General features: G+C 55.6%; 2 protein-coding genes across 2 annotated transcripts; one reads left to right on the top strand and one right to left on the bottom strand.

Moving 5' to 3' along the window:
* Positions 1-126: 126 nt before the first annotated feature.
* On the top strand, positions 127-2,391 carry ppp1r3cb (protein phosphatase 1, regulatory subunit 3Cb). The gene is made up of 2 exons (XM_077729960.1): positions 127-323; positions 1,149-2,391. The coding sequence occupies exons 1-2, from the start codon at positions 310-312 to the stop codon at positions 2,134-2,136; spliced, it is 1,002 nt and encodes a 333-aa protein (XP_077586086.1). The 5' UTR covers positions 127-309; the 3' UTR covers positions 2,137-2,391.
* Positions 2,392-4,682: 2,291 nt separating this feature from the next.
* Positions 4,683-13,304, bottom strand: hectd2 (HECT domain containing 2). Its single transcript, XM_077730471.1, has 21 exons — positions 12,851-13,304; positions 11,854-12,049; positions 10,966-11,104; positions 10,772-10,874; positions 10,615-10,704; positions 10,435-10,499; positions 10,243-10,288; positions 10,039-10,148; positions 9,812-9,960; positions 9,613-9,736; positions 9,428-9,524; positions 9,217-9,324; positions 9,001-9,133; positions 8,822-8,910; positions 8,523-8,681; positions 7,769-7,843; positions 6,955-7,042; positions 6,559-6,665; positions 5,968-6,083; positions 5,706-5,849; positions 4,683-5,506 (listed from the first exon to the last, which is right to left on the bottom strand). The coding sequence occupies exons 1-21, from the start codon at positions 12,917-12,919 to the stop codon at positions 5,386-5,388; spliced, it is 2,328 nt and encodes a 775-aa protein (XP_077586597.1). The 5' UTR covers positions 12,920-13,304; the 3' UTR covers positions 4,683-5,385.
* Positions 13,305-13,862: the final 558 nt, after the last annotated feature.

Below are 13,862 nucleotides of genomic sequence, written 5' to 3'. Positions count from 1 at the left end.
TGGCCGGGGCGTGGAGGGGAGACCCGAAGAAGCCGGGCCGGCCCCGCCCAACTCGGGCCCGCCCCCCTTCGGCCCCGCTCCCCGATTGGCCGCCGCGGCCAGCGTGAGACGCTAGAAAGTCAGGAGAGCACGACTGCGTGGCCCACTGTGAGAAAAACGGCGAAGCCAGCAAAGCCAGCGAAGCCAGCAAAGGTGGCCGCTCGGAGGAGGAGAAATACATTGAGCGGCCCGAAAAAGGACTCTCCGGCACGGGCGGAATGTTCTAGAAGGCTTTCTGTCGCCCTCCCGGGACCTCAACTTTACGTTCCCATGAGTTCTGCCAGGTGAGAGCCGAGTTTAGCCGAGTCCCGAAACTGCGTGCCAAGTCGTTCATTTGCCCTAGTCACTCGGTCACGTCGCTTCCGCTTTCGGGCTCCACGTCCAACGACGACTTTTTCAGCACGAAACAGAAAGGAGAAGGCTCGCTCCAAAGGTTTCATTCAAGTCGGTCGACACTTTTGTTTTCTTCAGAACAAAAACAACAAGTTTGTGTGACCTTAAAACATTAATATCTCCCCTCAAATGATGTTGCCATTGATGACGCGTTCAAATATCCTCACCTGAAACTCTTTCAAAATGGAGGAGGTTTGCACTTCCTAAATAAAAAAAACTTTTGGGCTGCACCAAAACAATGTCAAATTTGGCCGACCTACGTTGATCTTGATAGCAAGTCGCCCAACTTTTTTTTTCCGCCACTTGCTGAAAGTAGTCAAATCTATAATTGTCGCAGACCCTAACCCAAATTCTCCATTTGAGAATTGATCATGTCAGAGTGACTGATCCATGACACGGGAAATTGTCCATTACTGAATTGATGATGAATTGATGAGCGGACGGAGGAAGAAGGCACTCTCCCGGCTAGCGATCAATTGGCTTTCATTTTCTCGGGGCGGCCCGACTTGGCCTGTGGGCAGCCATATTGGTAGAGTCCACGTTGTGACCGGGCCCAAGTCCCGCGGGACTCGTCGAAGAGCGCATTTTTCTCCTTTTTGCGGCACAGACGACGAAATCGACCGATGGAGCGCGTCCGTCCGTGGCTTCCACGCGGCGGAGTGCGCGGGTGGCGGCCGGTGTCTAAGCGCATTTCCTTTTGTGTTCCCGTACGTCAGCCTCCTCAGGTCCTTCAGTCCGTCCGCCATGCCCGGCCCGGTCTTGCCCATGGACGTGGACATGGCCGTGCGCTTCTACGTCAGCCACTCTCCTCCTCCTCTGCGGGGCTTCCTGGGCTCCTACGAGACGCCCCTCCGTCGGAGCAAACGCGAGCGGGCGGCGGCCGCCATGGCGGCGGCGGCGGCGCTCAGACCGTGCCTGCAGAGGGGGGCGGCGCCCCACGAGGCCTGGGGCGCCAGAGGCCAGAAGAAGAAGGTGGTGTTTGCCGACTCCAAGGGAATGTCGCTGACGGCCGTGCGCGTCTTTTCCAAGAACGAGGAGGAGCGCGTTGGCGGCGTTGGCACGGGGGAGGAACTGCAGTTCCACATGAGCGACCTGGAGAACGCGGCGGCGGCGGCGGCCGAACTGAAGATCCGGCCGCCCGTGGGCCTGGCGCTGGACTTCAAGCAGCCCTCGGCCGACTACCTGGACTTCCGGCGCCGCCTGCTGCGGGACTCTGTCTGTCTGGAGAACTGCTCGCTGCAGGGGCGCTCGCTGGCCGGCACGGTCAAGGTCCGCAACGTGGGCTTCCAAAAGTCGGTGCTGCTGCGGGCCACCTTCGACTCGTGGGCCAACTTTGTGGACGTGGACTGCTCCTTCATGAACAACGTCTACGGCGCCCACGACACCGACACCTTTGCCTTTGCGCTGGAGCTGCCCGCCGAGGTGGCGCCGCACCACCGCGTGGAGTTCTGCGTGCGCTTCCGGGTCCCGGACCGGACCTACTGGGACAATAACGACGGCAAGAACTACGCCCTCAAGCACGCCGGCTGCTGGGAGAAGCTCGGCGGCGGCCAATGCCACGGGCAAGTGGCCGCCGTGGCCGCCGCCAACCTTCTCCCGGAGATGGACCAAGACCAGTTGGGGAGTCCGCGTTTGTGCGGCGGCGCCGCCGGCGGCTTCTTCCCGGGCTGGCAGAGTTGGAACCGGGCCGTGCCCTACTGGTGAGCCGGGTCCGTTCCCTCCGACCTCCCCCCCCCCCTGCACCTTTTTTGGATGCGTCGTCAGAAGGCGCCTCGCTCGCTTCGGCGGGCGCTCTTTGTCATTTGCACAGATGGACTTTTAGGAATGTGCCTTTTGGACTTGTGTGTGTGAGAGCGAGTGTGTGTGTGTGTGTGCGTGTGCATGCCAGGCGGCCAATCCTGTTTTACTCTTTTGCAGATAATTTGGAGTTGTTTGGAATAAAAGTTTCTATTCAAGCACGCCTTGCCATGCTTTATTATTATTATGGCCCGCCCGGCTTCAACACTCGGGTTCCACTTTAATTGCTAAATAATCCATCTAAAAGTTCTAACGTAGACCTTTTGGACGCGGATTGGTCCGAAACATGTCGGATTGAAATCCCGCAATGTTGTTGGGTCGATCTCGGCGTGCTCTTTAAAAGGTTCGGGCTAGAAGCTCCTTGTTCGCTTGCGTGCACAAAAATGCCGAGTCACTGCGAGAAGCAATAAAATGGATGCCAGGGTCGCCGCCCCAGTCGGCCAGGCGGCCGGCTAATGCCAGACGGCTTACGCAACAACGCAAGCAAGGCTTGGGAGCCACGTCTGGTGGAGCTATTCCAAAAATCCCTGAGGAATCTTCATTGAGTGGGCGACCCGCCCACCTTTTGCACGCCAACGGATGCGCTTAATATCACGATGGTATGTTTGTCGTTGCGACCAACTTGACTCTGTGGGCCTTTCTCAGAAGGGAGGGGGCCGTGAAGCTGAGCCCCACCATTGTCATTATTGCCCCCCTTGAGGTCAAAGGTCAAGATCTCGTTTTGTTTGGCTTTTCTGACACGCGTCTTGTGGTCGTTGGAGAGAAAAAAGGAGCAAATGTCCTTGGAAAAAGTTACTGGATGGCGATAGCCCAAATTGTTTTTTTTTTCCTCCTGGAATTTGGAAAGTCCTCAATGGGTCTCCAAAGCCCTTCTGGGCCACCTTAGCCCCCCCCCTAAAAAAGACGTCGGCACGTGAAAGAACCGCGGCTAATCTCGGTAGTGAAAAGGAGGCGAAAGATTCCCGAGGACTCTGTCACGGGGCCTCCTGCTCTTTGCTCTTTAGCTTTAGCTCTCCAGCCCAGATTCTCACCACATCCCAGGTGACCCACTTGAAATAGGAGATGGGTGGGTGGGCCTTTTTATCTTATCTCCTTCTAATTTTCCCCGCTTATCTTCCTTTATCTTGCACCTTTATTCCCCGAGCGGGTTCTGCACGAGCCGCTCCGACCGGGGCCGTGGCTAATCGCTGGCTAGCTCGTTTCTGGCCTTCTTGTGACCTTTGTTAGCACGAAGCTAGCAGACTTGCTTGTGACGGACCAAAGGACACGGTTGTGTTATGTTTGGTGCCGGGCGGGCGGGCGGGCGAATAGCTGGGTGGAAATGCAGTCCCAGTTCAGAGGTCAATGTCAATGGGAAAAGGAAATAGGCCCCAATGCGTGTGTGTGTGTGTGTTCGGTGAGAGGCCCCACGGAGCATGTGACGGCTAAAGATAAGAAAGACCTTGATGGATTTATTGAGGCGGAGGCCGTGGGTCAAATATGGAAGACTTTGCTGCGGATTGGCTGACCAATGGGCAGACGTCTATGCCATGTTTTCCTCACCCGCTCCAATTCACTCTCAGCCTTTATTTCTTTTTCTCTGTTAGTCATGCACCAGAAAAATACAGGCGCATACACACACACTATTTTGTGTTTGTGTATTTTTGCACGCCCGCACTCGTTGGCGTGTCCGCCCACTCTTTCCACACACGTGTGCACATGTGAAGACCACACACGTGTTTGCGCGCAACATACCAAGGCTCTACGTTCGGACGCCCGCCGGACTTTGGCACGCCGGGAGTCGGCCGTCGGCGGTGGGGCGCCGCGTGGTCCCCGGGTCCGGCCAGAAGGGGGCGGGGGCGGGAAGTTTGTTTCCAAACAAGAGGAGCGCAAACAAGAAGAGGACTTTGAAAGGAGCCCACCAAAATGGAGAGTTCCCGGCCGGTCCGCCCGGGCCCAGTCAAAGAAACAATGTCAATACGCCTGGCCGATAAGAGCGGGGCCCCCCGAAGCCCGTAGAAAACAGATCAATCGACACGACGAGAACGAGAAGAAGAAAAAGGAAAAAAAAGCTCCATCTGAGGTCATTACCTGAGCAACGGGCCACTTGCTGTCAAAACAGATAGGGAGGCGGAGTCACTCCATGACTCAATCCCGTGGCCGTGGCCTATTTTGTCCGCGGAAAGTCGCCGTACGTATGCACAGAAACTCCCGGCTGACCTTATTCTCTCCGCAAAGATATCTTCAAACGGCCGGGAGGGACCAGAGGCCTGGTCTCGTCCGCTGAAACGCTAGCTTAAATTGAAGAAGAAAAGCCAAATGGAGATAGCTGGGTAAGTGTGCTACTTTATTTGGCCAAAGTCAAATCTACAAGCCCGAGGGTGACCACGCTGCAAGTTTCCAATGAATACGAAGAAGAGAGCTTCAGCAGCGACTTTTATTGAATGCCACTTTGACACCCACAGCAAAAGGCAGAAAAGAAAACCCAAAGGGAAAAAAAAGGCTAGCGGGGGCATTTGGCAACATTCCAAGAAGTGGGCCTGTCCGTCGTCCGGGTTTCAGAGGGCAAGCGTTTTCCAGGTGTGATCGTCGTCAAAGGGGATTTCTCAGGGGGAATGTTCCAGTTCCCGCCGTCGTCGTCGTCGGCGTCACTTTCTCCTCGGCTCAGTCGTCACTTTTGAGCCTTTCTAGCTACGCAGCGACTTGAATTTGTTTCGCGCGAGAGAGAGAGACAAAGAAGCTCTGTGAGCGGTCGCCGCCGGCTCTTCTACGTTCACCTACTGGGCTCCCGGCCAGCGGCATTTTCAGGAGCCGTACGTGTTGCCTTGGAAAGCGTACGGAGAGCCTTGACCTTGCTCGATCGCCACGTCGTCCGTCTTTGGGATTGGCTCCGCTCTCACTACTTACTGCAAAGCTAATGCTAAAGCTCGCACGCGTCAATTTTCTCTAATGCTAATCGGCCATCTTGTCGTCCCTTTTTCGGTGCCCCGGGTCACGACGCGTCCGTGGAAAGCTTTGGAGCGCCCCGGCGTCAAAAGGCGCCGGGTTGTCAAGTGCCGACGTGCCCGGCCGCATTCCGTCGCCACGGCCGCTCGCTTCCGTAGCCGGCGGCTCGGCTCCATGTCTGCAAATTAAATAAAAGCTACGCGAAGAGTTGGAGGCGAGGGCGGGGCGGAGTCACTCCAGGCCGAACCCCTCGGCGTTGGAGATGGCGATGGTGAGTTTGTGCTTGAGTTCCTTCCGACTGCGGTACGGCGGCAAGCAGATCTGATTGAAGCACGTGTGTGACACGGGAAGCCTAAAAAAAAAAAAGCAGGAATGACTTGAGAGAAGCGCTTTTTTTTGTCTACTGTTGCACCAATTCCACAGACAGACAGACAGACAGACAGACAGCAATCCTTCACATCAAATTGAAAGTGAAAGCAGGCCCGGCGGCCATCTCGGCAAGCCCTGGCAGTACGGGTGCAACACTACTTTCGGGGCAAAAATGGCCGTACCAGTCGGTGGGGGCGTCGATCTTGGAGATTTTGAAGTGGAGCTCGGCCATTCCTCCCACGGGAACGCGGTCGCTTCCCGTGGCAAAGTGAAGGAGCTTCTTTTGGAGGTCCACGGGGAAGGACAGCACCACCTCCCAGAAAATCCTGCCCACAACAACAACAAAAAAAGCCACTTTGATTCCGCGGCTCCGGCCAGGAGCGGAGGAACAACGCCAGCATCCGCTCCCTCTTTGGCCGACAGCACTCACGGAAACCTCCTCACCTGACGGTGGCGTCGGTCTTGCCGTAGCCCTCGTAGTGCGCGGCTTTCTGCAGGGCGCTCATGTCCAGCTGAGGGCTGCCGCACACCAACACCTCCACCTCCTCCGGACGCAGCAACTAATGGCAGAAGGCCACCGCGTCAAAGCCACTGGGCTTTCTTCCCACGCTAAAAATGCCATTTTAAACACGCGCAACTAGAAGATGGCACGTCTGAAGAAGTGCCTTTCTATTGGCTGGGTGGGGGGGGGCATTTTCGGGTTATTTTAAGCCGGGACTTTTTTTTTTTTTCAAGCACTTCCCGATTCGGGCCTTGCTTTACGGGAAGTGAGGCAAGAGCAGACTTTTCTTGCCAATTGCACCACCGCTCTTACCGCTCTTCCTGCTGTCAAACTCGTTTGTCTGGCGTCCAATTCCGACAGACAACCCCCCCCCCCCCCCTAATGGCTGGGACGTGTACTACTCGTCAATGAACTTGTAGGAGGGGACAGCAAATTGGCTAGTGAGTAGAGCTCCACACTTTGATGGGAGGGTGCTGGTTGGCCAGAGGAAGAAGCCATTGTCTTAAAGCCCGCTCGCTCGCTCGCTCGCTCACCATGAGGGCGTCCGAGGCGCACACGCTGTGGAAGCCGTGGTAGAAGGCGGCAAACTGCTTGCAGATGGATTTGTTCAGCAGGAAGTCCACGTAGAGCTGCACGTACTCTGAGCGGGAAGAGGTGTCAAAGGTCAACGGCCAGGAAGGACCAATGGAGGCACAAACATTAACGTCGACCCAGGGACGCGTCCATACCGGCTCCAGTCAAATTGCCACAGACCAAGTAGCATACTCTACTATCTATGCGGCTCATGTAGTTACAGTATATAAATATATAGAATCTATCCAGCCTTGTATTTGACTTTCCGGCGCAAACGATGACGGTTAAGATGGCCGCTCCATGGTCTGGAAAGGCCACAGAAGCAAGAGAAGAATTAGAGGAAAGAGAAGAAGAACCTTTCCTGTTGTGTTTGCTGACGGCAATCTTGTCTCCTCCGGGCTTTAGGTTGTACGACTTGACCACGCCCATTTCCTCCTGCCACACCTGCCGGCCCAAAGGGACAAAGCACGGCTGTCAGGTGAGCGCCACCTACCCTACCTCTTTGGAATTGAGCGGGGGCGCCCAGAGTGAGCGCTTTGGAAGTGAGCAGCGGGGGCGCCCGGGGTCAACCGGCGCCAACCGGCGCCACCGACGACACCGACGACACGAGTCGGCTCATTTTCAAAAGACGGACGTCCAATCCGTGGTCAACGGGTGCGAGACTCCGAAGCGAGTTCCGCGGATTCCGGCCGGCCTAAAAATAGCCCGCTGGCAAACTGGGCGCCACCTTTTCCAATACGTGCCAGAGCCAGTCCCAGAAAGCAGCGCCCGTCACCGTATGGTCATGACGATAGAAAATAAGAGCATTCGATTCAACTACCAGAGAAAGTGTCTTTGAAAGCAACCCAATATGTAATAGCCCAAAGCCAGGGTGCGTGCGTGCGTGCCTGCGTGCCTGCGTGCGTGCATGGGTGCGTGCCGCAATGTGGCCGACAGCAAACTAGTGAGCGGGAAGTGGCCACGGCCCACACTTGAACTCCGTGACACCATCGGAATTGGCCTTAACTCCACTGGCAGTGACGTCCACTTTTGTGGAACCGCCGTGACGTTTCATGAAACTTTACGCGTGCCGTACTGGGGAAATGTGTTAGCCGTGGGCTGCCTTTGACGGCAATAGACGTCTAATTGGACGATTGGACGTCCGACTGACGAGGGCAGTTTAAGGCGGACCTGGAAAGTCAGGTAAAAGTCCTCCTCCACGTTCCCGTCGTAGTGGAGCAGCTCCTGTAGACCGCGAGCCAGCTCCTGTCGGCACACAAACACGTCCACCATTTATTTGGAGACGGGCTAAAAAAGCTGCTCTTGTTGCAAACCTCTTACACAACAGCTGGCATACTTTTAGCACACCAAACACTCTCTCTCTCTCTAGCTCGCTCGCTCGCTCGCTCGCTCTAATGGCTGACCTTTTGGAAGGGCCGTGTTCTTTGCCTCCAGCTAACATTAACACAGAGGCACACGAAAGAGAGCGAGAGAGAGGACAGGACGCACTTGAACTCGGGACACAAAAGCGCCAGTGTATGGTCTGAACCACTCGACTTTGTTTCCCTCTGGCGGAAGAGTAGAGAAGTGCGCCAGGCGTCTCCTCCACAGAGGTTTCAGATTTCGCCATGTTGGAGCAGACGGGCGCACGGTTAAATATCCCCGCGTGTGCTTGTCATTGTTCAATTTCAAATCAAAAATATTTGGGAAATCCGATTCATTTTCTTATCGTTCAAAAAAGTACAACGTGAATGATGATCAATAAAGCCGATAACAAACAAAATGGCCATCCAAGAATACTGTAAAAATACAACTACCATGTTGCATCCAAAAAGGAAGAATATGAATTTACGAATAAGTTCAAAATTAAAAATAACAACTATAAGATCAAAGTGAAAAAAAAAGATCTCTCTCCCTCCCTCGCGCCGCCGCCGACGTGACGTACCGGCGAGATCTGCCGCAGGTCGTCCAAGGTGGCGGTCGCCATGCCGACCGGGCCGTTGGGGTCACACGGCGCGATGGGCGGAGTCAGCAGCTTCCTGTAACAGTACAGCGGGAAATGGATGTCCAGCGCGATGCTGTTGTAAACGGCCAAGCCCATCAGCTGAGCGCCAATTAAGGTGGAAACTCCTCTTAGGCTTTTTTTAATGGTACGTAACCCAATCACCCGCACGCCCGCCCGCACGCCCGCCCGCCCGCCCGCCCGCCCGCCCGCCCGCACGCCCGCCCTCCCGCCAAGGATACAGTGCCGATGAGCTGAAACTCCGAGTAGTTGTCGCACTTCCAGCTGCTGAACCAATGGCAACCGGACTCCTTCATGTACGTGAACATGCCTGCCAGCACGTCCAATTGGCCCATGGAAAACAACGACACGTCTGTCAACAGAGAAGCCAGCGGGACCACAAGCCGGAGGCGTCACCGACCGTAGTCGTCGCGAAAGATCTGTCGGACCAGCAGCAGGAACCACTCTTTGGTCAGGCCGCCCATGTCCAGCCCCGCCTCCCCCAGGAAGGTCACGCGCAGCTTCTTCTTCAGGTCGCAGCGTTTCCGGCTCAACTGCGGGACAGGGGGAGGGAGGGAGGGACGGAAGGACGGATGGCCACGGGTCCACCGCCGAAGGCCGCGCCCCCACGGCTCACCTGGTCCAGCGAGTCGGCCAGCAGCTGCGCCCTCCGTACTTTGATGTTGAGGAAGAGGAGGTTCATGTCCACGCGCTGACGTCGCGACACTTTGCTCACCAGGCTTTGCTGCGGCGCGACGACAAGGTTAGCTCATGGAAGGCGTGGCCGGGGTGTGGCCGGGGCGTGGCCGGGGCGTGGCCAAGGCCGGCCAAGGCCGGCCAAGGCTCACCCTGGCCCGACGGATCATCTGCTGCTCCGAGTCCTTCTGGATGATGGCCTTCTTCACTGCCGCGGACAGGATGAAAGGAAACTGGCAGAAGGAAAACCTGCAGCGCCAACGCCGGAAAAAGATGACGCCGATAGAATGTTAGTCGAATTTAAAAAAAAAAATGGTGGCCAAGGATTGGAGGCCACCTGCTGGAGTTTCCGTAGCTCTGCCAGGTTCGGTACTCCTCCATGAAGTCAATGTGCTCCAGGGTGATGTTGTAGAAGTCGCTGAACGGCATGATGGGAGGAGTCGACACGCTGTTGGCGGCGTCTGAGCGCGGCTTGCGCGTTAGGAAATGGGCCGGGCCGGCCGACCGACAGTCCGCCGGCGGGCGCCACTACTCACTGAAGAGGCCCAGCACTTTGGCGGCCGACGGGATCCACCACGAGCACTTGGAGGCCGGCGGGAGCTCCTCGGGATCGCCGGGGAAAAGTCGAGTGGAGATGAAGTGCAGCAGACGCTCCACCAGCGGGCGGAAGCGCCGCGCCGGCAACCTGAAAGGAAAGCGGAGGGCACGCCGTCAACGTCCTTCTTCAGCGGCCCGTCTCCGGAGGCGCTCCTCCACCTCTTACTTTTTCAGCCAGTGCACCAGGAAGTGATGGTCGGCTTCCGACAAGGCGGCCATTTGCCTCAACAGGTGAGCGTAGATCACGTAGGTGCCGCTGCTGGAGTACTGGGGGTTCTGACGGGTGCGCTGGGCCGTCAGCTCCGCTCCAAAGGCGGGCGCAACAACAACAGCAACAACGAAAAGCTCACCCTCCGTGGTGGAGTCTCACCTGAATCAGGATGAAGTAGGCGCGCAGATCGTCTTTGCTTCGAGGTCTGAAATGGCCACAAAAACAACCGTCGGGGACGGACGGATGACCGGCCGGAGGTCAGCCGCCGATACTACTCGGCTGCCAAATGTATGCTCAAACTATATGTGATGAATATGAATAAGGATTGAAAGAAAACCTTTGTCTGCTCACCCTTTCCACTCTCTCAACAGACTGTTGATGATTCCCTTCAGAACTGATTTCTGGATATCCTGAGGCTGCGCGCACACACACACACACACACACACACACACACACACGGACACGGAAGGCCAAACGATCACGTGACAGGAAGCGCGCCAGGACGTGCTTTGCGCGTCGTCGTCCACTGACGGTTTGGAGCAGAGCGTCGTAGACGCCGTTGACAAACTTGGCGTTGACTCCCGAGTCGTCGATGGTGTCGAAGGAGCCGTTTGCTTCCCGCTGCGGGGTCAATTCGGGGAGCGAGGTCAGGTCGGGAGAAGGCGGCGGCGTCACGCTCCGCTCTTACCTTGAAGGCGGCGTTGAGCTCCAGGAAGGAATCAAAGGTGCTCAGGTAGAAGTCTCCAACTTGGCGCCAGTCGTCCGACAGCGCCGCCCGCTCCGTCTCCTCGCTGATGACGCGCGGCCGTTAGACGACGAGCGCGCGTGTGTGCGCGCTTGTGCGCGCTTGTGCGCGAGTGCTTGTGCGTGCGGCGCTCTCACAGGAAGTCCTTGAGGTTCTTGTTGCGCCAAGGGACCACGGGCTCGCTGGGGAAGGGCGCTTTGGCTTCCGGGGGCAACGTGTCCACGGACGCGCGCTGCCGGACTCGGCCCAAGGTGCCGATGGGAGGGAGCTCGCGTGCTGGATTTAAAAAGAAGAAAAACATTTCCGTATTTGGAATGACAATCTAATGGAAGCCAAACACACACACACACACACACACAGAGAGACGAGCATGTTTTATAACGAGTGCTTTTGTTTGGCAGTTGCCATGGCAGTTGCCGTGTTGCACGTGCATCGTGGGGGATGGACAGGAAGAAAATCAAATCAAAATCAAATGAACGTGGTTAGAAACATCTCCCAGTGGGGTTTAAACTAATAATTGAAATACATTGTTTGAATTGAAGAAAATCAAATGCCAAAGTAAAATCCCCGGCGTACTTTTGCCCCGTCGTGCCGCGGTCCCGATGCACGGGCTGACGGAAACTGAAGCGGTCGCCACGACGACCGCTACCCAAATAGAGCCCTCCCCCTTTTTTTTCCACCTTCATCTTCATTAGCGCCTTTCCTCCTCTTTGACCATTCAAAGTCTCTCTCTCTCTGGTGCTTTTTTTCCCCTCCGCTCAATTCTTCGGGCACCTGTCGGCGTGACGACCGGTCACCGTGGCGACGACGAGCATCGCTTTGAAGCTGGGGCTCCAGGAAAAACAAACCACGCCGCTTTTCGCTGGCGGGGACATGTCCAAAAAATGGAGATCTCCTCAAAAGTCAATACCATGTGCCCAACGTCCGATAGTTTGGATTTTAAAAGTAACCATTGGTCTTTAAAAAGTCATAGAAAGCAATCGTTAATTTCTTGGGCTGCCACGGGCGGAGGCGGGCGGACTGACCGTGCTTGAAGGCCGGCGGGGGGGCGCCCGCGTAGCCGTCCGGGACTCGAACCCTCCTGTGGTTGAGCGTGTTGATGAGGCTCCCCAGAGAAGGAAGCGGAGGTTTACAGCGGGCCGCCGCCGCCGTCGTCGTCGTGGCCGGCCGCGCGACACAAAAGACCACGTCAGCCTGGCCGCTATTCCACTGCAGCTTTTCCTTCCAAAACATAAGAAAGAGGCCTTTTTTTCCCTTCTTCTTGTTTACCAATGTGCTGTCTTACACGTGCAATGTGCAATCAGGTGCTTCTTGTTTGAGCCCGTGCCCCCGTTGCTGCACGGGGCCACAGCGGCCCTCCACCATACATCTACTGTGTTTCCCAAAGGCTTATACTTATACTGGGATCGGACCTCCGTCCCTCCGCCGCCGCCCCGTGTTTTTCCTAAGGGGGGATTTTGCGCGACGGGAACGGAAAAAGTGATCCGTCTGTCTTGCTCACGTTGGATTTGTAGTAATAATGGAAGGAAAAAGAGCCACTCAAAAAGCTGCGGCTTGACTTGAAAACTCTTGGATTGAGCCCCACTAAACTATACTTAGACGGACGGCTACCCCCAAAAATCTAAACACAATCACTTGTTGTGGTGGTTAACTCTTGGATAGACGTCCAATCCGCCGTATACATAGCCAATGTTCCATGTGGGCTCGGGCTCCATCGTGTGTCAGCGCGTCATACTTATCAAGTCCTCGGCTGCCATTGACGATGATAGACGTCCAATTGGATTGGACGTCATTCAACGGCAGTCGTAAAGTCTTTTGAACAAATTTGCCATTTATGGCTGCCCACGGCTTGGCGTTGACAGTTGCATTTGACACGCGATAAACGTCCAATCCACTTCAAGTGCTGCCCGTTCAGATGGATCGGACGTCTATCACTGTTAAGAACTATCAAGTCGAGAAGTGGTGCTGAGGGAGGGAGGAAGGGAGGGAGGGAGGGAGGAAGGGACGAGCGCTCGCTCTTACGTTGGAGATGATCGGCGGCAGCCTCTCTCGCTCTCGGCACGTCGCTCCAAAGTCGTCGCTATCCGTCATCTTCCTTCCTTCCTCTTCGAAAACGCTGGCTTTCGTTCGTCCAACGTCAAAATGAAAAGAACAGAACAAATAAAATAAATAAATAAAGCTGCTTTGGCCTTTAAAAGTGTCCCAAAGTGTCCATGGCGCTCCTCTGGCCGCGTCGTAGTCGCTGCGCACGCGCAAACGCGGCAGCTTTTCAGGTAGGAAAATAACAACAAAAACCAAAACAAGAAGTTTTCCTTCGTCACGCGCGCGCACAGGTACGCGCGAGCATGCGAGCGAGCGCGCGCCAAATCAGTGCGTCAAGTCGCTGCTCGGCGACCGGAAGTCAACAAGACAGCCCGCAGCCAGAACACGCAGACGGCCGTGGCGGCCCGGCGCCATCTTTGGACGGGGGAGGAGCTTCGAGGCGGAGCGAAGCGGAGGGGCTCCAAGAGGAGGAAAATGGGGGGCGGAAAGTCAGGCTTTCTTTTTTTTTCTCTCTCCACCTTTTTATATTCAAACTGAAGTAAAGGCACAGTTGCCATCCCCTTCCATCCAAGCTGAAATGGGAAGATGCCAACTTTGAGCCTCTGTTTATTAGCCTCCAACCGTCCCACTTGAAGCAGATTGGACCTGAAAGCTGAGCGACTGTCATCATCTCCATGGCAACCTTCCCGAAAGATGGATGAGGTCATTTTTCTGTGCTTTGGCTGGAATTGGCCGAGCACTTAAAAGGCTTCTGCTCGGTGACGGATGAAGTTGAGCGCCCGCTTATTACATCAGTGGCCATTAAACCAGCTTGGAGGATCGATGGTGGCTGGCGGTGGCCCAGATTTTCAAATGTCAAATTCTCTTGTCGTGGCCATGGCACATATTTTATCTCTTAATGGATTTCTTCCATAGGATAACAGCATTCCTATCAAAACCTATTTCCCCAAATAAGCCATTGACGGTGACAGACAACTAACATGAATAATGA

This window comes from Stigmatopora nigra, chromosome 12 (assembly GCF_051989575.1).
Source record: "Stigmatopora nigra isolate UIUO_SnigA chromosome 12, RoL_Snig_1.1, whole genome shotgun sequence".
Lineage (NCBI taxonomy): Eukaryota > Metazoa > Chordata > Actinopteri > Syngnathiformes > Syngnathidae > Stigmatopora > Stigmatopora nigra.
Note: the sequence above shows the minus strand (reverse complement) of the source record. Positions and strands in the feature narration are given on the sequence as shown.